General features: G+C 48.4%; 2 protein-coding genes across 21 annotated transcripts in view; both read right to left on the bottom strand.

Moving 5' to 3' along the window:
• Nucleotides 1-21,648, bottom strand: part of PLA2G2F (phospholipase A2 group IIF) — a 137,079-nt gene that overhangs the window by 53,679 nt on the left and 61,752 nt on the right. The window lies entirely within an intron of this gene.
• PLA2G5 (phospholipase A2 group V) overlaps nucleotides 9,806-21,648 on the bottom strand; it is a 73,631-nt gene continuing 61,788 nt past the window's right edge. For 9 of the 11 annotated variants that reach the window (XM_030913390.1, XM_030913387.1, XM_030913383.1 and 6 more), the window contains 4 exons: nucleotides 16,883-16,932; nucleotides 15,507-15,651; nucleotides 11,877-11,983; nucleotides 9,806-11,141 (listed from right to left, as the gene is read on the bottom strand). In XM_030913390.1, the coding sequence (XP_030769250.1) occupies nucleotides 11,017-11,141; nucleotides 11,877-11,983; nucleotides 15,507-15,651; nucleotides 16,883-16,922 (417 nt within the window). In that variant the 5' untranslated portion in view covers nucleotides 16,923-16,932 and the 3' untranslated portion in view covers nucleotides 9,806-11,016. Of the gene's footprint in view, nucleotides 11,142-11,876; nucleotides 11,984-15,506; nucleotides 15,652-16,882; nucleotides 16,933-18,225; nucleotides 18,963-20,877; nucleotides 20,906-21,648 lie in introns of those variants that run through there. The other 2 variants (XM_030913392.1, XM_030913393.1) reach the window with 2 other exon arrangements.

Raw genomic sequence — 21,648 nt, 5'->3', positions numbered from 1 at the left:
GCTCAAGCAATCTGCCCGCTTTGGCCTACCACAGTGCTGGAATTACAGGTGTGAGTCACTACAGCCTCTTGGTTCAACTCAAAATGCTTTCACCAGCCTCCTGTTCTCATCACAATGTGGAGTTCTTGCTTGTTGCATGTCAGTCCCTGGGAGACTAACAGGTGGTGGTGGTTGGGGAGTGAGGGTGGGGGATGTGGTGGTCTCAGTGCCTAGCCCAGGCCTGGCACAATAAATGTGTGTTGAAGCACTAACCTCGGGTGTTTGAGCAGATGAATGAACAGGACAGTGTGGGAGCCAGAAGAGAAAGGAGGACCTCTGCTGGGGACGCAGGGGAAGTGCATGAGGCAACCTCCATGGAGGGAGGGATTTTGCCGGTGGGGTAGGAGAACAGGCGTTCCAGACAGAGGGCATCACCCAGGCAAAGGCTGGAAGTGTTACGATGCGCCACTTTGGGACCGGCTGCAGGGCTGTGTGCCCTGGACCCAGCTTGGATCTCCCCACAGGTGATGTCTCCCCAATGATTGCTGCTACTCCCTCTTGACAGCTCACCAGCGCTCCCTTAAGTGGGACTGATGCAATTCCAGCGTCACCGGTGGCCACATCCAATGTAGTCAGTGTTTCATGGGGCAGCCTGGGAAGACGAGATGAGGGGCCACCTTCTGCCCCAGACACCTGCCTTGGCCCCTAGGACTTGGGTTTAGGTTCGATGGTTGGAGTCAAAACTCTTGGGCTGGGGTTTGGTGGTCCTCTTCCATGACAAGTGTCATTGATTGAGCACCTACTGTATATCGGGCCCTGTACTGGATGCTTTGTGTGCATTGTCTCATCAAATACTCCCAGCAACCTAGTGAGGAAAGTGTCATTAGCCCACTTGACAGCAGAGACCACTGAGACTTAGATAATTGAAATCACGTGTCTGAGCTCACACGGTGAGGAAACACACAGAATCAAGAGATGAGCCCTGATCTGATTTTAAGGCCCTTACAACACAAGCTCTGCGTGATTTAAACCCAGTGGCTTGGATGTCTGTCCCACAGAGAAGCCAATACCTGTGCTTGTGTGGTTAGTTCCTGCGCTGGCCGGTCAGTGAACGCCTTGGGACTGATGCCGTCAGAGCCTTGGAGATTCCAGGCCAGAAGCCCAGTTCCGTTTGTTTGTTTGTTTTGTTTGTTTGTTTTGGGATTTTGTGTGTGTGTGTGTGTTTGTTTGTTTTTTGAGACAGAGTCTTGCTCTGTCACCCAGGCTGTAGTGCAGTGGCACCATCTTGGCTCACTGCAACCTCCGTCTCCTGGGTTCAAGTGACTCTACTGCCTCGGCCTCCCAAGTAGCTGGGACTACAGGCACCCACCACCATGTCTGGCTAATTTTTGTATTTTTGGTAGAGACCAGGGTTTCACCATGTTGGCTAGGCTGGTCTCGAACTCTTGACCTCAGGTGATCTACCTGCCTCAGCCTCCCAAAGTGCTGGGATTACAGGTGTGAGCCACCACACCCAACCTCAAGGCCAGTTCTGATCTAATGTTTGAAGACAAAAGAGAAGGATGAGGGGGAGTCCAGGGACACTGAGCCCCAGGGGAGCCTTTGGGGGTTTGTTTAATTAAGGCTAAGACACTAAAGTCACTCAGACCCCTGCAACTTCAGAGCCAGAAGGGCCCTGACAGGTTATGGGAATGAGGGTTTCTCAGATCCTTTTGAAGGCAAACCACGAAATGTATTAAAATTGACATCTGGACCCAGTCAACCCACACATACACAGCCAGCATAGACACATACTGTGCTGAAGCAGCACTTTATTACTTGTGATATATTAACACACACATGTGCACACACACTGGATGCAACCCTCTAAACTGATTTCATGACCCACTAGCGGACGGGGACTGCAGTTTTTCAAACAAGATCTGTCAATTCTTCTGTAAAGATGAAAAGCCAAGACCCATGACAGGTAAGAAGGCTGCCCAAAGTCAGGACATGTGCAAAGTCATGACTAGAGCCTGGTGTTCAGTTTCTCTTTACTTTTCTTTTCTTTTGATTTTATTTATTATTATTATTTTTTGAGATGGAGTCTTGCTCTGTTGCCCAGGCTAGAGTGCAGTGGCACAATCTCGGCTCATTGCAGGCTCCGCCTCCTGGGTCCACTCCATTCTCCTGCCTCAGCCTCCCGAGTAGCTGGGACTACAGGCACCCACCACCACACCCGGTTACTTTTTTGTGTTTTTAGTAGAGATGGGGTTTCACTGTGTTAGCCAGGATGTTCTTGATCTCCTGACCTTGTGATCTGCCTGCCTCGGCCTCCCAAAGTGCTGGGATTACAGGCGTGAACCACCATGCCCGGCCCCGAGCCCAGCGTTTAGTTTCTAATACTTCTAGTTACCCAAAACTGTGGTTAATAGAATGTTAGCCCATCTTAGTATGTATGAGGTACTTGGATAATTTGGGGTACAAGACACTGGACTGGACCTCACAGCTACAGAGGGTCTAATTCTGTGCTTCTGAGGGAGTTCAGAAGGTGCTTGAAATGCCTCCGGCCAGTAAGAGACCCAGTGGGAGTCCTAGGGGCCAGACTTCCCCCAGACCAGGTTTTCTGTGTTGAGTTCCTGTTGACTTCTGCCTCTCATGTTGTGAAATCTGACTCCTGGGTGTGGTTCCCCAGAAGACACAGCTGTGACCCCTGCCCTCTGGGCATTACTGACGGCAGTCATCATGTAGAGGCATGCATGGGATTTAACTCATGGACATTTACTGGGTGCTCCCTCTGTGCCAGACCCTGTGCCAAGCAGAGTGGAGAGTGGTGAGAGCACCGAGGCCTAGGCTCTGTGCCAGTGGGCCCAGCCTTGGGATTTGCAGGGACCCAGGCTCAAATCCCCACTCTGCCCATCTCTGATTGCATGGCCTAGGGCACACGTTCAGCCTCAAATTGAAAGTTACTCCCTCATTAAGTGGGATGATTACATATAGTTGTTGGGCTGTTGGAAAGATTCAATGAGATAACCTGTAGGAAAGTCCCTGGCACCTGGTAGACAATCAGCAGGTGGTAGCTCTTATTATTGTTACTGATTTTAAAAATGCAATTAATAGCTAGAGATAGGGGATGAACATTCCAGAGGGGGAAGAAACAGCAAGAGCAAGGGCAGAAAGGTGGGAAAACCAGGGCAAGAGCAGAGGAGTGGAGGTTTGGGAGGTGGGGAATAATTGGGAATTCAAACTGGAAAGGCAGTGCAGCCACAGTGAAGAACCTTAATGTCAGGCTGAGGAACTTGGCAATGGGGAGCCACTGAAGGCCTTAGAGGAAGGGAGTGATGCAACTGGAGTTCATGAAAGAGAAGATGGTCAGCAGACCCTTGATTGATAATATCAAACCCTTGCCAGGGAAGACACTGTGTAGTTGTGGGTTTTCTAAATTCAGCAAGGAAAGGGACTCTGGCACCATCCTAGGAAGGTCTTGACACCTGGGTCAGGGTAGAGGTGGGATGGTCTGTCTGGCCAGAAGTGAGAACTCCAGATTTCTTCCCTGGCTGGTCCAGGTTACGGGAGCAAGTGCCAGAAGCAGATCTGCAAGTGTGACCTGAATTTGGCTTCGTGTGTGCAGCAGTACCTGGACATGTACAATGGTTGGAAGCTCATTTTCAGCAGGAAGCCATGATGGAAGACACTTTCCTATGGGATACTGGGGGACTGAGTTAAAGACTCTCAGCCCCCTGAGGACACCACCTAGCATGCCAGTCCTAATGCAATGCCCATCCCCTTACCCAGCCAAGCCCAGCCCAGGGAGACCTTAGGGGCAGGGAGGTCACCGGTGAGCCCAGCTCTCATCCAGACTGCCCACTGCAGATGTCAAAATCCCACAATCACTGTGTTGTCTGCTCGACTCATTGGTTTTCTCTGTTTCCACACTGGTATGTGAGTTCCCCGAGGAGCTGCGTCTCAGTCATTTACTTATTTATTCAGTCACTCATTCATTCAACAAATATTTTCATAGTACCTGCTATGGTCCAAGCATCTTGGCATGTTGATACAGGCACTGGGAAGCCTGTATTAACCAGGATTTGACATAAGCAACAGAACTACTAGGAGATACCTATATATAAAATAAGGGATTATAGGGATTTGGCTTGCTATGATTATGGGAGCCAGTAAAACAGTGTGAGTGGGGCTGTTTCTGTTTCATGTGGCCTGCAGTCCCATGTCCCAAGTGGCAAGGCAGAGTGGAACTACAAGGATGAGTAGAGCCCCACGAGGACAGACAATGACACCCTTCAGCCTCTGGCTACCCCCACATCTTCCATGTTGATGACGCAGTGTCTTCCAAGGGAAGCCAGTGCCCTTCATCATGGAACCAAGTATGCTCCTGGCTCCGAAGTAAGAGGATCTGAAGATGCTGTGCCAGGACCTGGAGTTGCTGCAGCTCCCAGTGCTTCCCAGCACCAACGCCATGAGCCAGCACATAAAGGCCAGCATGCGTTGGCTGCAACAGCATTTCATGCCCTGTTCCAACTATGAGATTGTAAAAATTAAGTTACTCCATACCAGTTTCCAAATCTTATGCAAGACATCTCGAGACCCATGCTAACCTGGAACTCCTCAGGTAAGGGAATTCTAGGAAATGGAACTTCGGCTTAATTAAGTGAAATAATACAAACCCCCGAGACTTGTTGACTTGGCACCTATATGCACCTCTTCCAGACAAAGGCAATAGCAAGATCATCTTCCTGCCAAGCATAATGCGATTTTCCCTGTATACAATCTAAAACAAGCTGACCTCTCCCCAAAGTGGATAGAGGATACAAAGTCCTTTTATCCATCTTTAGGCAATGTTCATTTCTATTCTAGTTGAGTGACAATACCTTTTGATATCCTCTGACCTGAATATTGAGATATAAGGTTAACAACACTAATACACCCTATGTAAACAGCAGCACCCCAGATGAGGCTGCAATGCTACAGCTGTCCACTGTCAGGGAATGGTAGCATATGTGGAGAGCCATCTGTAAAACAGGCCTGGGTCTTTTTCCTTCTCCTGCATCTGGCCACAGGGAACTTGCCATGAACTCATAGGTACAGGTGAAGAAGGAGGCTTGTGGCAGGCACTGGGGCCACAGGGATGCTCACACAACTTACCTGGGCCTTCAGAGGCTATTCAAGCCCGATTTCACACAGACCATTTCCATTTGACTTGCAATTGCTGCTATCTATGCTGAACTTTGTCTTGATGGGCCTGTTAACACCCAGTTCATGATAGGCAGCTCAGGACTCATGATAACTTGGTAACCTGAGGTCAAGCATTCAGTGTCTACCAAGACCCGCTGGCAAGCCAGATACTGTTTCTCAAAAGGAGAGTAGTCCTCTGCAGTTGATGGCATGGCTTTGCTCCAAAACCCTTAAGGTCTGCCCTATGCTTTACCCACAGAGGCCCCTCTGAGCTTCCATGTAGCATCTCTATGTGCATATACATGTCAAGCACCATTGCATCTGCTGGGTCATACCACCCAAGTGGCAGAGCCACTTGCATGGCAGCCTGGACCTTTTTGTTCTAGGCCCCACTCAAAACAAGCAACTGTTCAGGTCGATTGGTAAGTGGGTTGAAGTGGTACTTCATTGGTACCATTGGTAAATGGTACTTCAGTGGTACTTTAACCTGAAACATTAGCTATATCTCTAAAATCTGAAGTGCCCACAAGGCACTGTGCTTCCTTCTCAATAGATGGGAGGGCCAGATGCTGTGACTTGTCCTACCTTTTGAAAGGGATATCTCAACATGCCCCAGACTGAAGGACCCCCTGGAAAATGCCACTGCAGTAGCAGGCTCCTGAATTCTTGTGGGATTTTACCCCCTAAGGCACACACATGTCATACATGTCATCACCAATGCTGACGTCCTGTGGGATACAAAGATAATCAAGGTCCCTCTGGACTAGATGATGGCATAGAGCTGGAGAGTCAATGTAGTCCTGCAGTTGGAAAGTGTAAGTGTATTGCTGTCCCTTCAAGCTGAGAGCAAATGCTTCTGACAGTTTTACTAATAGGTATAAGGAAAAAGTCATTCTGCAGTGGAAAAATTATAAAACAGGTACCAGGGGATGTGTTGATTGGCTGCAGCAACAAAACTACAGCAGCTGTGATTGGAGGCATTGCTTGATTAAGTTTGCAGTACTCCACTGTCTTTCTTTAACAGGCATCTGTCTTCCATACAGGTAGGCAAAGAAGCATTCATGTCCTGTATGCCGATTTTATTTTGTAGAGGCAGGGCCTCACTATGTTGCCCAGGCTAATCTCAAACTCCTGGGCTCAATGAATCCTCCCACTACAGCCTCCCAAAGCATGAGGATTATAAACGTAATCCATCATGCCTGGCCCTGTCTGTGGATCTTGAGTGAGATTTTAAAGTCTTGAGACCATCACTTCCTTTTTCCAAGTTCTCCAACCCATAATAATTTTTCTGTTTCCACTAAAGCACTCTGTGCCATCAACGACTTGGTCACCCTTGAACAGGTGTGTACAGAGGTGATCATTTAAGCAGCTGTTTTATCTCTTCAGGCTGTGGTCAATCAATGTTCCCCTTACCACTAAAAACCAGTTGTTTATGCCTTTAATTCTAATCAAATAAGAAAACCAATTCCAGATGACCCAGAAGCAATTCAAAGAGCCCATCCTTCTGGCTCTGTTCCTCAGAAAACTCTCCTAGTACCAAATTCTGAAGAGGTTAAGGAGTTCAGGCAGAAAGGCAAAAGTACTCTCATAAAACAATATTTTTTTGGTAGAGATTTGACCTGGTACAGATGGGACTGCTGGCTTAGTCCTTCATAGGAGGCTGTTTCTCCTGTGCCAGGTGCTACAGCTTGAAGTTAGCAAGGCACACAGTCTGAAATGGAAGATGGGTGTGAAGGGGCAGGAGACAGCAAGGACAAATTGGAACCTGGGAGGATGCATGGAACCCAAAAGAACAAACAAGAACCAGATGGGTCTCAATACCTTCCAGCCTAGCTTCATTGCCTATGCACCCTGCAGGGGAAGCTGGTTCCCTTACTTACAGAGCTAAACACATATCTGGACCAAGAGTCAGAGAAGTTAAACCAAGAAATCCAGCAGGCTCGCCCCAGCAAGGCGAGCCAGCAGATCCATGATCCATGGGCCTGAGCCACAAACACATCATGCCCTGCTCCCAAGTGCAAAGAGAATATGACTGCACTTCCCATCTGCCTTCCAAATCTCAACAAAACATCTCTTTGGGCCCTAAACTACAGCAACTAACTAGAACCTAACCCAGAACTCTACAGGGAAAGGAATTCTGGGAAACATAGCTTAGCTAAAGTTACACAATCCAAACTTGCCACACCCACCCTGAACAAAACAAAGTATGTTTTCCCTGGTGCCTGTTGCAAGACCTGGCCCCAGCTCCAAGCTTCCCCTGTGTGATGTTCTACTAAAAACACAGTTTTAGGCTGAGGTGGGAGGATTGCTTGAGGCCAGGAATTCGAGACCAGCCGGGGCAACATAACAAAAGCCTCAGCTCTACAAAAAAATAAAATTAGCAAGGTGTAGTGGTGCATGCCTGTAGTCCTAGCAACTCTGGAGGCTGAAGTGGGAGGATCACTTGAGCCCAGGGGTTTGCGGCTGTAGTGAGTTATGATCGTGCCACTGCACTCCAGCTTAGGTGACAAAGTGAGATCCTTTTCCTGGAAAAAAAAAAAGACCACAAAACATGGCTTTGAGATTGACAGACTGCTTCCTTCCCACCTCTCTTCCTTATTACCTGTGCAGTCTCAAGCAAAACACTTCACGTCCCTGGGTGTCAGGTCCCACCCCTCACATGGGAATGAAAACAGCAGCCTCACTGGGCAGTTAATAATGTCTACATGGTGTCCCGCACAAAGAAGAAACTCCAGTCAGACTCGGTGGCTCAAACCTATAATCCCAGCACTTTGAGAGGCCGAAGCAGGCGGATCACCTGATGTTAGGAGTTCGAGACCAGCCTGGTCAACATGGTGAAACCCTGTCTCCACCAAAACCACAAAATTAGCTGGGCATGGTGGTGCATGCCTGTAATCCTAACTACTCAGGAGGCTGAGGCAGGAGAATCGCTTGAACCCGGGAGGCGGAGGTGGCAGTGAGCCAAGACCACGCCATTGCACTCTAGCCTGGGTGACAAAAGCAAAACTCCATCTCAAAAAAGAAGAAAGAAGAAAAGAAAGAAAGAAGAAAGAAAGAAGAGAGAAGGAGAGAGGAGGAGGAGAGAGGAGGAGAAGGAGAGAGAAGAAAAGAAGAAGAAGAGGAAGAAAGAGAAGAAGAAGAAGAAGAGAAGAAGAAGAAGAAGAAGAAGAAGAGAAGAAGAAGAAGAAGAAGAAGAAGAAGAAGAAGAAGAAAAGAAGAAGAAGAAGAAGAAGAGAAGAAGAGAGAAGAAGAAGAAAGAAGAGGAGGAGAAGAAGAGGAGGAGGAGGAGGAGGAGGAGGAGGAGGAAGAGGAGGAGGAAGGAGGAGGAGAAGAGGAAGAGGAAGAGGAAGAGGAATAAGAAGAAAGAGGAGGAGGAGGAGGAGGAGGAGGAGGAGGAAGAAGAAGAAGAAACTGCATACACCTCCTACTTCATCAGCCCACCTTAGCTCCGTCCTCCTCTCTTCCATCCTGATCAGTGAGCTTTACCTTTGAGGCCTTTTCAGTTTGGTAACAACCACAAGGGAGCTCCCGCTGCCCAATCCCTCTGTACATATGCTTATAGAGATCATTCTACTTATGTTTGGAGGCTCACATTTGTGCCTGAAGCCCAATTCAGATGACAGAAAAGGATCTGTTATGTACAGGGCAATCTGTCCATTAAGGATGTATAAAGATCTAGCTAGGGAGGCACTGCGATCTGGTCTGTTTCACTAGCTCTCTTAAAAGGGTATGACCTCCCTGATGGTTCTCCTGCCAGCCAAGGGATCAGCAAATGCAACAGTCAAGGAGAACGCCTTTCCCCAAGTTTTGAGGCTCCCTTAGCTCTCATGTCCCCAGAACTGTTCACAGCAGCCAAGGTGGAAGACAGCAATGGGATCTCCTCCACTGAGGATGAAGCCCAGAGCCATAGACTGACTGGCCACCTGGGGACAGCCTCCAGAATCCAAAGAGGCAGTTGGAGCAGAGAAGACATGGAGCTGGTCCTCAGCTGGAATCCAGGGACTCCCCCGATGAACCCCTAATGTGGATGAGTCCCTGAACTGCTCCTTTTGTGGGCTGGATTGAAGGCAATGTGGGACAGTGGCCAGAGCCCAGGGTTCAGGGTTTAAAGCTAGGATCTGAGGTCGAATCCTACTTCTGTGTTGATGTGCTGTGTGACTTTTGGAGGGTCTCCTAACCTTTCTGTACCTCAATTTCTTGGTAGATAAATGAAGGTTCTCCACGATTCCTTCCAGCTCAAACCCATGACAGCCTATAGTGTTGCCTTCATAACCTCGTGGCATCCCGCTCCTGTGTGGATGCTGGGACTCTGAGCTGGGATGTGCCAATGAGAAGGGCCTGCCCACAGCCACCTCCTGCAGAACTTACCAGCAAAACACTGCCCTGCCTCCTACCTGACTCTCATGGGAGATGGGAGAGGTCTGGACTGGGTTCTCTTCTCTGTCATCCAGAATATCACGACTGAAGGAAAATGGAATTAGAGTGAAGCCTTCAATTTCCCCCACATACCCATTCAAAATTGGATCTGGGAAATGGCTTTGATTTTAAATATTTCATGAGCAAATTCGGCATTTAAGTCCCTCCCTGTGTGGCATTGTCAAATATAGACACCGAGTCTAAATCAAACTTTTCTAAAGCACTGGTGCATTCAGGGTAATCTCATAAAATTAAATTTTATTTTGAAAACATTCAACACTAGAGCTTTTAAAATACAGACCCTATTTATCATGCAGTTATTTTGGGGTATGTCGGAATAAAGAAGCCATAGGTACTTTCTTGGAAGGACGTTCCTTTGTTTTGGAACGCGTCCTTTCTTCTTGCAGTCTTGGTATCAGAACAAACATCCTTTCTTTTATGAACTGATAGACGGGTTGGTTTTTTAAATGTCCTTACTTTGTAAAAAATGAACCCCATAGCTGACACCTGTTTAAAAAAAATTCCTGCTGTGTGAAATCCTAGAATCTTAGCATCCCCCATATCAGTATCAAGGTGGGCTTTAGAAGTCTCATTTTACATTGCAAGGAACAACAGTTTCTTTCTCAAATAGACTGAAAGTCAGAGAGGTTCAGTAACAGGTCCAAGACCACACAGCTGAAGAAACCAGCACTGGGATCTCAATGCCACCCTCTCTGGCCTGGAAGCTGAAGCTGGCATCATCACCAGTTATCTTCCCCCCACCCCATCGAGGAAGAATGAGACCAACACTGGAGAGGACCCCAAGGTTTAAGGAAATAAGCCCAAGAGAAAGCCTGAAGCTCATCCCAGAAAACCCTGCATTTACTAATCTTCCTTTCTGTCTCTGAGATAACGTAGATAACTTTGGGTTTATTACCCCAGTGGCAGAGAAGGAGGCACCAGCGATCCCCCACAGCAGAGGAAAATGTCTATGTGGTTTTTATTAGCCTTGAGAATGAATTTTATTTAATATCCATACACCAGATTTAGAGAGTCAATTTGGCTCTTCCTGTGTAAAAATTCTCTGGAGGGTGGCGGTGGTGATAATCTGATCGCAGAAGCTGAGAAGTAAGTGCATCTCAGGAAAGTGTTCCAACTGGAGCCAGGACGCTGTCTTCAGAGAAGAAAAGAGACGTGGCCAACCCTGAGTTGGGGGAGAGCTCTTGGCACCAGAGGGGCTGCCCTCGGAAGTAGAGGCCTAGGGACCCTGGGACCCTACCAAGTCCTGTGACCAGAGTCACTCTCCTGGGACTTGCTAAAGGGTACAGTGTGGCGCTGGGGGTCCTCCAAGCTTCAAGAAAGACTGAGGTCTGTAACTTAGGAGCCTCTCTCAGGAACCCAGCAGAGTCAAAACTCTGTGTTGCAGAAAAACAGAGCAAAAGTCTTGGTCTGGGAGGAGCTCGCTGGGGAGGCCTAGGAGCAGAGGATGTTGGGAAAATATTGGTACTGCGGGTTGTAGCTCCATAGGTTTCTCTTGAGGCAGTAGACAAGCTTCCGGTCACAGGCACAGAGCTGCACGTGGCAGAAGGGCCCCGGCTCTGCAACAGGACACCAAGAGCAGAATGAGGGCAGGAAGAGCATGCTCCAGTCTCAGCAGAGACCCCATGGACTTCCTGCTCCAAGGAGCTTTCAGCTTGATGAAAGAGGCATGGCTCCTAAATCAGGGGAATAGAGAATCTGATGGAAGGGGCGCAGCTGCTGCTCAGGGTGAGGTTTCAGTCCAGGAGACAGTTCCTGCCCTCAGGGAGTTCCCAGTCTGATAGAGGAAGCACCCAGTCTGATAGAGGAAGCACCCAGTCTGATAGAGGAAGTCTGATAGAGGAAGCACCTTCCTTCCTCTGGGGGACTCCCAGTCTGATGATGGAGGCAGCTGCTGCTCTGGAGGAACTCTCATTCTCACAGAGCAGAACCATCCCCAGACTTAGCCTTGAACTCAGAGGCCTTGAGCCTGAATCCTGCTCTGTGTACTGGCAGGCCTTCAAGCTTCTGTTTCCTGATGTCTAAAACGGAGGAGACTAAAACCTACTCTACAGGTATATTTGGGGGAAATCAAGGAAAAGGAAGCATGTCAAGCATTTGCACCCGGTGGATGCTAAGATGTTTCAGCCCTACCCCGGGGGACTGATACAGCTGCAGTAATCCTGCTCCTCTCATCCCAGTTTTGTACCCAACCCCTCCTCCCTCAGCAAGATACAGGCTGGCTGTCCTCTAGGGCAGCTGAACTTAAAGTCAGGTGCTCTTCCAATGGCCTGAACGGGAAGCCCCAGCCTTACCGCAGGTGACCAGGCCCCACGCGAATCTGTATTTGTAGGACTGTGTCCGAATGTTGCAGCCCTTCTCCTCCAGCCGCCCATAGCAGTGGTCATGCACCCAACAGCACCTGTCCATGCAAGAGACTTAGATCCCGAGTGGGAGGGATGCCCTCCTGACCCCTGTCCCTAATAGCAGCAAAAATTCAACCATGTCACTTTAGCAGAGGCCACCTTGGTGGACGCGATATGGCAGAGAGGATCTTGTAGTGTGACTAATTTCCTGTTCCTCATTTCGAGCCAGCAGGTCATGGACCCTCGTTTTCCTCCTGGTCTCACTATTAGACTACATTTCCCAGCCTCCCTTGCAGGTATGTGTGGCCACATGACTTGGTCCCAGCCAGGGGAGGTAGGTGGAATTAATGCACTGAATCTCCAGACCTGCCCAGACAAACCTCCCACACTTTACTCCACTGTCCCTCTGCCTCCACATCTTTTGGCTGGATGGAGATGACCCAGCATTCTGAGGATTCTGAAGCCATAGGTGATGGCAGAACTATAAGATGGGAGGAGCCAACGTGTGATTCATACTGAACTGTTATGTGAGCCAGAAATAAACTTCTCATATCACAGGTCCCGCATCTGTGGATCAACCAATATGGATGGAAAATGTAAGCAGGCCTATTTTCTTGTGTCTGTACTAAACATGTACATATTTTTTTCTTGTCATTATTCCCAAACAATATGACAATAATTTCCATAGTATTTACATTGTATCAGCTATGACAAGTAGTCTAGAAATGATTTAAAGTATATGATCACAGCTGGGTGTGGTGGCTCATGCCTATAATCTCAGCAGTTTGGGAGGCCAAGGCAGGCAGACTACTAAAGTCCAGGAGTTTGAGACAACATGGTGAAACCCTGTCTCTATTTAAAAATATACAAAAAATCAGCCAGGCATGGTGGCACGTGCCTGTAGTCCCAGCTCCTCAGGAGGCTGAGGTGGGAGAATCACCTGAGCACAGAAGGTTAAGGATGCAGTGAGCTGAGATCGCACCATTGCCCTCCAGCCTGGGTAACCAGTGAGACCCTGTCTCAAAGAAAAAAAAAAAAAAAAGCTTGGGGGGATACAATAACATAGGTTATATGCAAATACTATGCCATTTTATATCAGGGACTAGAGCATCTGCAGATTTTGGTATCCACGGGGATCCTGGAACCAGTCCACAGGATGACTGTATGTTAGGTGTAGCACACTGCATATAAAAGGTTTTCTTGGTTTACGGAAAAACTGAGATCTTACAGAGGAAACACCTAGTTCCTCCTATTACTAACATCTTACATTAGTATGATACCCTTGTTAGAATTAGTGAACCAATATTGATACATTATTAATGAAAATGATTCACTAAATAATAGTACATCATTATTATCTTACTAATTGTAAAAAAAAAAAAAAAAAAGCCGTAATCAGAGTTCCCTAGTTTTTACCTAATGTCATTTTTCTGTCCCAGGATCCCACTGGGGATGCCGTGTTACATTTCATTGTTTTGTTCCTTTTTTTTTTTTTTTTTTTTGAGATGGAGTTTTGCTCTCATTGCCCGGGTGGGAGTGCAATGGCGCGATCTCAGCTCCCCACTGCAACCTCTCCCTCCCAGGTTCAAGCAATTCTCCTGCCTCAGCCTTCTGAGTAGCTGGGATTACAGGCATGCGCCACCACACCCAGAAAATTTTGTATTTTTAGTAGAGATGGGGTTTTTCCACGTTGGTCAGGCTGGTCTCGAACTTCTGACCTCAGGTGATCAGGTGATCCACCCCCCTCGGCCTCCCAAAGTGCTGGGATTACAGGCGTGAGCCCACCGTGCCTGGCCCATTGTCTTGTCTCTTTAGGCCCCTCTTGGCTGTGGCAGTTCCTCACGCTTTCCTTGTTTTTGACTGTTTTGAGGGGTACTGGTTAGATATTTTATAACATGCCCACTATTGGGATTTGTCTGATATTCTTTTTTCTCATAAGACTGGAGTTTGGGGTTATTTTGTTGCTAAATTGTTCCAGTGTTGGCCACTGGGGGGGGGGGGGGGGCTCTGTCAATCGACACAGGTGCCCCTTGTCACATCACCATCAATGTGGGCTTTCGTTTTGTTTGTGTTTATTTAAGCACTTCCTTACTTTTTGGCACGAAAAGAAGTTCCAGGTTCATCTTGTATATTTCCTGCCTTGGTCCTAGAATTGGCCATTTCTTCAAGGAACCCTGGCGCTATATATATTTATATATATATATATGAATATGTATATATATAAAATTTATATTATATATAATTTATATTATATATAATATATATATATATATATGACTTGGAAGGGGGCTTCTATTGAAGAATGATATTGGAAACTAGATCTAGGCATTAAGTGTGCTTGTTGCTACTGGGGTGTCATTTCTTTTAGACCCTCTCCACTGATAGCAAAAGAATGTTTCTATTTGCCCATGTGTATAAAAAAAAGTATATGATCACACAGGTTATATGCACATACTGTGCCATTTTATATCAGGGACTAGAGCATCTGCAGATTTTGATATTCACAGGGGTCCTGGAACCAGTCCGAGGGATGACTGTATGTTAGGTGTAGCAGATTGCACATAAAAAGTATTCTTGGTTTACAGAAAAACTGAGAAGATCTAACAGAGAAAACACCATTTTCTCCTATTACTTACATCTTATATTAGTATGATACTAATATATCCACGATATCTATGCATACTGCTACCTATGCATACTTCCACATGTAAACATCTGCATCTACAATAAGCTAAACAGGAGTCCATACTGATGTCTCCAACTCTAGTCCTTTTGCACATGGATCATTCTGGCTTCCTGCCCTGGCTTATCCCACTCCAACAGTGAGAAACTTGGCCCCAACCATCTGTCCTTCATTTGCTTAATCATCCCTTTCCTTTATATATGTCTAGCAGTATCGGAATTGTTAACCCAGCTGGGTATGCTTTCCATTTCACACGTTCTTCTAGAACTTTAGCACTTCCCAATCAAGAGGTGGACTCTAGATCCCCTCCCTCTTAAAGCCTTTGTGACTGTCTTGACCAAGAGGACAGTGTAAGTGACACAGTGGGATTTCTGAGGCTGACGATGAAACAGCATACTCTTTGGTCTTGCAGTTTGGGGACACTCACTCTTGCAACCCAAGAGTCACCATGCTGGGAGGAATCCTGAACATCCTTGGAGAGGCCTAAGTGACAGGAATTGAGGCCTCTGACCCGCTCCTAGGCCAGGAGATGCTGACCACTTGCCAGCCATAGAAGTGAGCCATCTGGAAGGTAGATTGTCCAGCCCCAGTTGTCCAAGCTGAAGCTGAGACAAGCCACCCCACAAGCCCTACCCAAATGGCAGATTCATAAGCAAAGTAAATGACCAGTGCTGTATAAGCTACTACATTGAGGACCACTTGTTATGCCACAGTCGACCAACTGACACCTTAGGCCACTGAGATCTTGGGATTGCCAGCTAACTTCTTTCAGACTCAGTTTTCTTATTTGTAAAATGGTACTTTAATACTCATCTTCCAGAATTGATATGTATTTGAGCAAGAAAACATGGATGCAGAGCCTGGAGCCCAAAGGGCAGTTATAGCAATCAGCTCACCGATCGGTACCATCCTTGGGGGTTCCTCGGCCGCCCCAGCCGCAGTAACAGCCGTAGAAGCCATAGTTTGTCAGGGCATTCTTCCCTGTCACCTTCTCGATCATTGATTTTAGGTCCAGCAAGCCTCCTTGCACAGCAGGCACACCTGGAAGATAGCCCATGTCCCCAGGTGACACCCAGGCAGCCCAGCCCTGCTTTAGGCCCACTGCCCAACATCTCCTACCTTTTCTCCCACCCAGGGCTTCGAGGGACCTGTATGTCTCTTTTTTATTCTCTCAATTAGTGGGAAGGGAGGTGCAAGCAGTATGGAGAATTGGTTCAGAGTTTGGAATTGAAAAATGAGCAGACCTGGGTTCAAATCCTGGCTCTGCCACTAATTCAAAGTATGGTATTGAAGGAAGTCAGAGCCTCAGTTTAATCATCTGGAAAACGGCGACCCAAAATTAGCAGCTGCATCTTGGAGTTATCATGAGGGTTAAAATAAGATTAAGTATGTAAATTTTGAGCACGGTAGCAGACACAAAGTAAGTGACCATGACATATAAGGTATAATTCATAATGTATCTGCTTGAAGCAGGCAGACAGGAGTTTCCTGTCTCTCTTGGCAATACATCCCTCTTCCCCACCACTCCCTCCCCTCACACCCTTTAGAACATAAGGCAGAGAATCTAAAAGCAGGATAGGACTCTTAAAAATCGCTGAAGCCAGTTCCCTCATCTTACAAACGGGAAACTGAGGCATGGAGGGAAAAGGTGCCCTGTCCAGGGTTTCACAGCGAGCCCAAGGCTCTCTGCTGCACCAGGCCTCCAGCTCCCCCTGGGATCTCCAGGAATCTCCAGGGATCTGGCAAGACATCAAAGAGCAGGACAGCCTGTCAGGGGGTTGTTGTATATACGGTCACAGGGCTGCAGGATGGGACTAAAGCCATCTGTACAGTCACTTCCCAGCTGGACAAGCCTGCGCTGAGAATGACCCAGGAATCATAGGCTGGGATATTTAGATAAGAGTTTTGATTTTTATTTGGATTGATTTGGGGATTTTTAAAATCTTATTTTATTTGCATACAAGGAAAAAATCTGCCTTGTACATTTGCCAGCCACATAACTTCCATGTCCAAAACCTTTACACAGCTGAGGTACAATATCTCCTAGGACCCTGCCACAGCCTTATGCCTTAAGCATGGACTGCATTAGCCCATGCCAGACGAGGAAGCAGAGGCTCGGAGGCATGAAGGTTCCTGCTGACGTCTATGAAGTCAGTGCAGAGCCAAGATTCAAACCCAAGTCTCTACAACCTCAATGGCTGGTGTCCTTTTCACTACCCTGTTACTCCCATGGGGTAGAAGTTCATTCGGAGGTCATGGGGCCAGCACTTACTACAAGCCAGGAACCAAACCAGTGGGAGGAAGCCCTTCATCTCTAGGGTTCTGGAAAAGAAAACACATCCCACAACAGGTCTATCAGGCAATGCCCCTGTGGCCCATTCAGATCCCACCCCGGCTCCCCATCAGGCCCTGCCTATTCCACTCCCCATCATGGTGGGCAATAAATGAGGCGAGTCCAGCCAGAAAAGACGAGGCAAAAAAACTATAGGTCCACTGAGGGCCCTGGAGGCAGAGGGGATAATGGAAGCATTTGCAGGTACACTGTCCCTGCTACCAGTGCACTCTTAGCCACACACACCCCAGACATACTCACCCTGTTGGCAACATGGCTAAAAGGGACCAGAGAATGGGCAGGATTCTTAAATGGAGATTTGGTGGCATACGTGGAGAAGCAGGACTTGATAGAACCTAGACATGGCCTTTGATGAAAGATGCAAGACGGAAGAAACAAATTCCTGGACAGACAGCACTTGACGCCCACAGCAGGAGGGCAGGAGGAAAGCCGATGATTCTATGTCTCATACTCCTTTTAGCTCACAGTGCTGTAGTTGCCTGTTTTCAAGGATGTTTACCCTGATGGTTCTTTGCAGGCAGAGTCTGGGCAGATGCACCCCTCTATTCTAACACTGAGAATAGTGCCTGGCCCAGAGTAGGTGCTCAGCAGTGAAGCCTGGGCACCCACAATGTGCCAGTGGCTTTCAAGGCCTGGTTATGGCTCTTATGGGCCCCAAGCGCTTTTGCCTTTGTAGCTATCTTTCTGCTGTATCTTTATATTTATCTCTATATTCACATGATTATTTTTGACAACTATGTTGGTATAAAGAAAAACATAATCCAAGCTGGATTTATTATTATATGTTCATTATTATTATGTTCATTTCTTTCCTCTTGATTTAAAAGAATTTATCAAATTAAGACACTGTCCTGGGACCCAGGCACTATGTCTCCCTAAAGAATAAGTCAACCCTGGGGGCTCATGAGAGTGCTGCAGGGTAGGTATCACTGTCTTCATTTTGCCCCTGGGAAAACTGAGGCTCAGAAAGCTCCGGGACCTTGCCAGAGGTCACACAGCCATTAAGCAGTGGAGGCCGGATTTGAGCCCCGTCCTTCTGTGCCCCTCACTGCACCACACAGCCTCCCTTCCCAGAGGCATGAATCCTTTGAGGGGTCTGTGCTTGTTCCTTCTCGTGCTCTACCTCTCAGGCCAGAGCCCTTGGCTTCACTCCTTAGAATCTGTCTTTGGTAAAAACAGCCATTGCCAGCCTAGAGTCCAGGAAATTCCATGTGTCTCAGGCCAGCACCTGATTCTAATTTGGCTTCTCAGAGGTTCCTTACCGGCAGCTGCCTGATTCCCTTTCTCCCAGGATCCAAAGTCCTTGTTTATCCACAGCTGGGCAGGCCTGGGGCTCTCCCCTTCAGTGCTCTGTTGTCTCAAGTCCCTGAGTTGAATGGTCGCTTGTGCCAGAGCTCTGCCTGAACTCCTGGCACCTCCCAAGACGTGGCCTCCAAATATGCCTCAGACTCCCTGGGGCTCCCGCCATTGTCCAGTAGCAACTCTGAGTTCCAAGAACATTCCTGAGGGTTCTGTCCACAGCTGGCCTCCATGACAACCCTTGTCCGGCAGCAACTCTGAATCCCAAGAACATTCCTGAGAGTTCTGTCCACCCATAGCCTCTGCTCCAAGGGCTCCAAACAGCCAAAGAAATGGCCCTAGACACCATCATTCCACACCAATCTTTCTCTGCCGCTCCCTGGAGCCTGCAGCACAAGGACACCAACTGCCACTTGCTGGGCATTTCTGGTGTGCCAAACACTATGCACTATCTCTCTAAACCCATCAATGACCTTGTCAGGCCTGGTGTCTGTCCTTTTAAACAGCCACTTGTTGAACGAATAACAGTTGTTGATTTTACAGATAAGGAAATTGAGGCTCAGGCAGATTAAGTGACCAGGAATGTCAATCTACTTCCTTGACTGACTCTACTCCACTGCCTCTTAGCATCCTTAGGCACTAAACATGCTTTCGATTTTCTGTATTTTAGGACGCTTTGACATCTTGGAGGCCAGAGACAGCCCGCTCCTTCCAGGGCTAGTTAATTCCTAGACACCTCACATGGCTTCTCTGTGAGCATGACTTTCACGTGCAGACCGACTGTGACAGTAGGTAGCTGGTCAGACAGGAGCGGGACAGGAACGTCAGACAACCATCAGGTGATGGGCAGGCAGTTGTTAACCGTCTCTCTAAAATAATAACTGGTCACAGCCAGCATCAGGGAAAGGCAGTCTCCCAATAAACAGGAACAGCTGAAGCTGGTGGTGAGCAACTTCCAGTCAGATCTCAGGAGTTGGGTGAGTGGGCTCACACATGCGCATGAAGAGGCAAAATGGCAGAGTTTAACTGGTATGTGATGTTCGGCTGGTAAGGGAAGAACGCCTCAAGGGAGCACACGTACAACGCCAGTAAACACACTGCGCATGCTCCCTCCCAAGGGCTAGCAGGTCGGTGGATAAGGAAAACAAGACCCCGGAAGTATGCCAATGTATAAAACCCCAAGTCAAAGGTCAAACAGAACCCCTGAATCTCTCAAGTCGCCTGGTTGGCCCCCCTTCCAAGTATACTTTACTTCCCTTCATCCCTGCTCTAAAGCTTTTTAATAAGCTTTCACTTCTGCTGTGAAACTTGCCTCAGTCTCTCCTTCTGCCTTATGCCCCTCAGTCAAATTCTTTCTTTTGTCTCACTCTGTTGCCCAGGCTGGAGTACAGTGGCACCATCTCGGCTCACTGCAACCTCTGCCTGCCGGGTTCAAGCGATTCTCCTGCCTCAGCCTCCCAAGTAGCTGGGATTACAGGCGCCCGCCACCATGCCCAGCTAATTTTTTGTATTTTTAATAGAGACAGGGTTTCACCATGTTTGCCAGGATGGTCTCGATCTCCTGACCTCATGATCCACCCACCTCGGCCTCCCAAAGTGCTGGGATTACAGGCATGAGAATTCTTTCTTCTGAGGAGGCAAGAACTGAGGATGCTGAGGCCTGTATGGATACACCCCACTGCTGACACAGCCAGTCCCTTGGCACACCCAGGTCACCTTTCCCTCACCCTCACACTCTAAGCCAAGGCTTCTCCTGCCCTAAATCATCCAAGAGCCAGACACTGGACAACTAGAGAAGCCTGGAGTCCCGCTGACCTGATTCAAACTGGCCAGTCCTAAACTGTGTCTCCTGCCCTACCAGCCTTCCCCAAAGATCACAGCAAAGGCCCTGGGCGATGCTTCCCATGGCTCCTCCTGACCTGCCAACCTGTCACTTCCTGTGTGTCCCTGGGTGGGGATCACGCCCTCTTCTGGGAGCTGTAAATAACAAGCTATCTTTTAAATGGCAATCATTTCTTGATCTGTTGGCCTCCCCATACATGGAGAAAACCAACCTCCCAGGTGCATTTGAGAACACCCTGGAAAGAGTAAAAAAGCAGTTTCATGGTGGTGGTGGTGGCAGAGGCGTGGAGTGGCTGCCCTGAAGAGTGGACAGCCATTCCACTCAATCGAGCCCAAAGTGGGCCCCAGGAGGAGGATGTGGGCTCAGCTATTTTAATCAAACCACCACAGAGAGGAAGTGCATAGCCGCGAGAGAATTTCGGAGGAGGGCAGCGGTTGCAGTAATGAGAGGGGAGAAAATAGAGACAGGACAGCCCAAAGGAAGATGTGGAGGCTGGGACATGGCCAGGTCGCCAAGGGACGGGTCCCCCAAGTCCACATGCAGCAGCTCCAGGACCTCCCAGTTCATGTCTCCTAGCTGGAAAGAATGCACAGTGCGGAACCTCACAGCACAGACACCTCCTGCTGTCTGTGAGGGAGGTGATGGGGGTTCACCCCTCTCCAGGCCCTGCTCCCCTGACCAAGTGGGACAGGTGTTTCCTCTCATAACCCCTCTCTCGGCCCTGCTCTCTGCCTCTCTCAGGCAAAGCAGCCCCAAAGATGAGATTCCTCACCAGTGAGATCTTTTCTCCGTCCTCAGGCCCACGGAAGAGGCCGAGGCTGGGCCCGCCTGCTTTTAAGGACCTCTCTGTCACCTCCCACACTCCTGCATGGGCCAGCTCCAAGATTCCTGGTAACTCGCATAGGAAGGTCTACTTCCCCTCACCTTGGCACGACCCCTGGGGAATTTTTTCCACTGCGTATTCAGAAGTTGTTTCTTTTCGTGGTTTTTTTTTTTTTTTTTGAGATGAAGTCTCGCTCTTTCGCCCAGACTAGAGGGCAGTAGCCCTATCTTAGCTCACTGCAGCCTCTGCCTCCCTGGTTCAAACAATTGTCCTGCCTCAACCTCCTAAGTATCTGGATTACAGGCGCATGCCACTACGCCTGGCTAATTTCTGTATTTTTAGTAGAGACAGGGTTTTGCCATGTTGGTCAGGCTGGTTTCGAACTCCTGACCTCAAGTGATCCACCCACCTCAGCCTCCCGAAGTGCTGGGATTACCGCCACAGAAGCAGCTGGTTTCTGAAGCAGGTCACAGTGCCCAGGTGGCTATCAGAGAGATGGTGATCAGTCTGGTTTGGCCACCCATGATCCAGGGCTCTTCCCCGCCAAGAACAGGAACCCTGGAATCCCCCTCCAGGGCACGGCCTCCCTCCCACCCACCACACTAGGTCTTTGCCAAGTCCCCGAGCCCTGGGCTCCTGCTCAAATTTCATCCTGTCTTGGCCGTTCGCGGTGGCTCAAGCCTTAATCCCATAACTTTGGGAGGCCGAGACGGGCGGATC

Source organism: Rhinopithecus roxellana, chromosome 12 (assembly GCF_007565055.1).
Source record: "Rhinopithecus roxellana isolate Shanxi Qingling chromosome 12, ASM756505v1, whole genome shotgun sequence".
NCBI lineage: Eukaryota > Metazoa > Chordata > Mammalia > Primates > Cercopithecidae > Rhinopithecus > Rhinopithecus roxellana.
The sequence above is the reverse complement of the archived record's forward strand: the minus strand, read 5'-3'. Positions and strand labels throughout refer to the sequence as shown.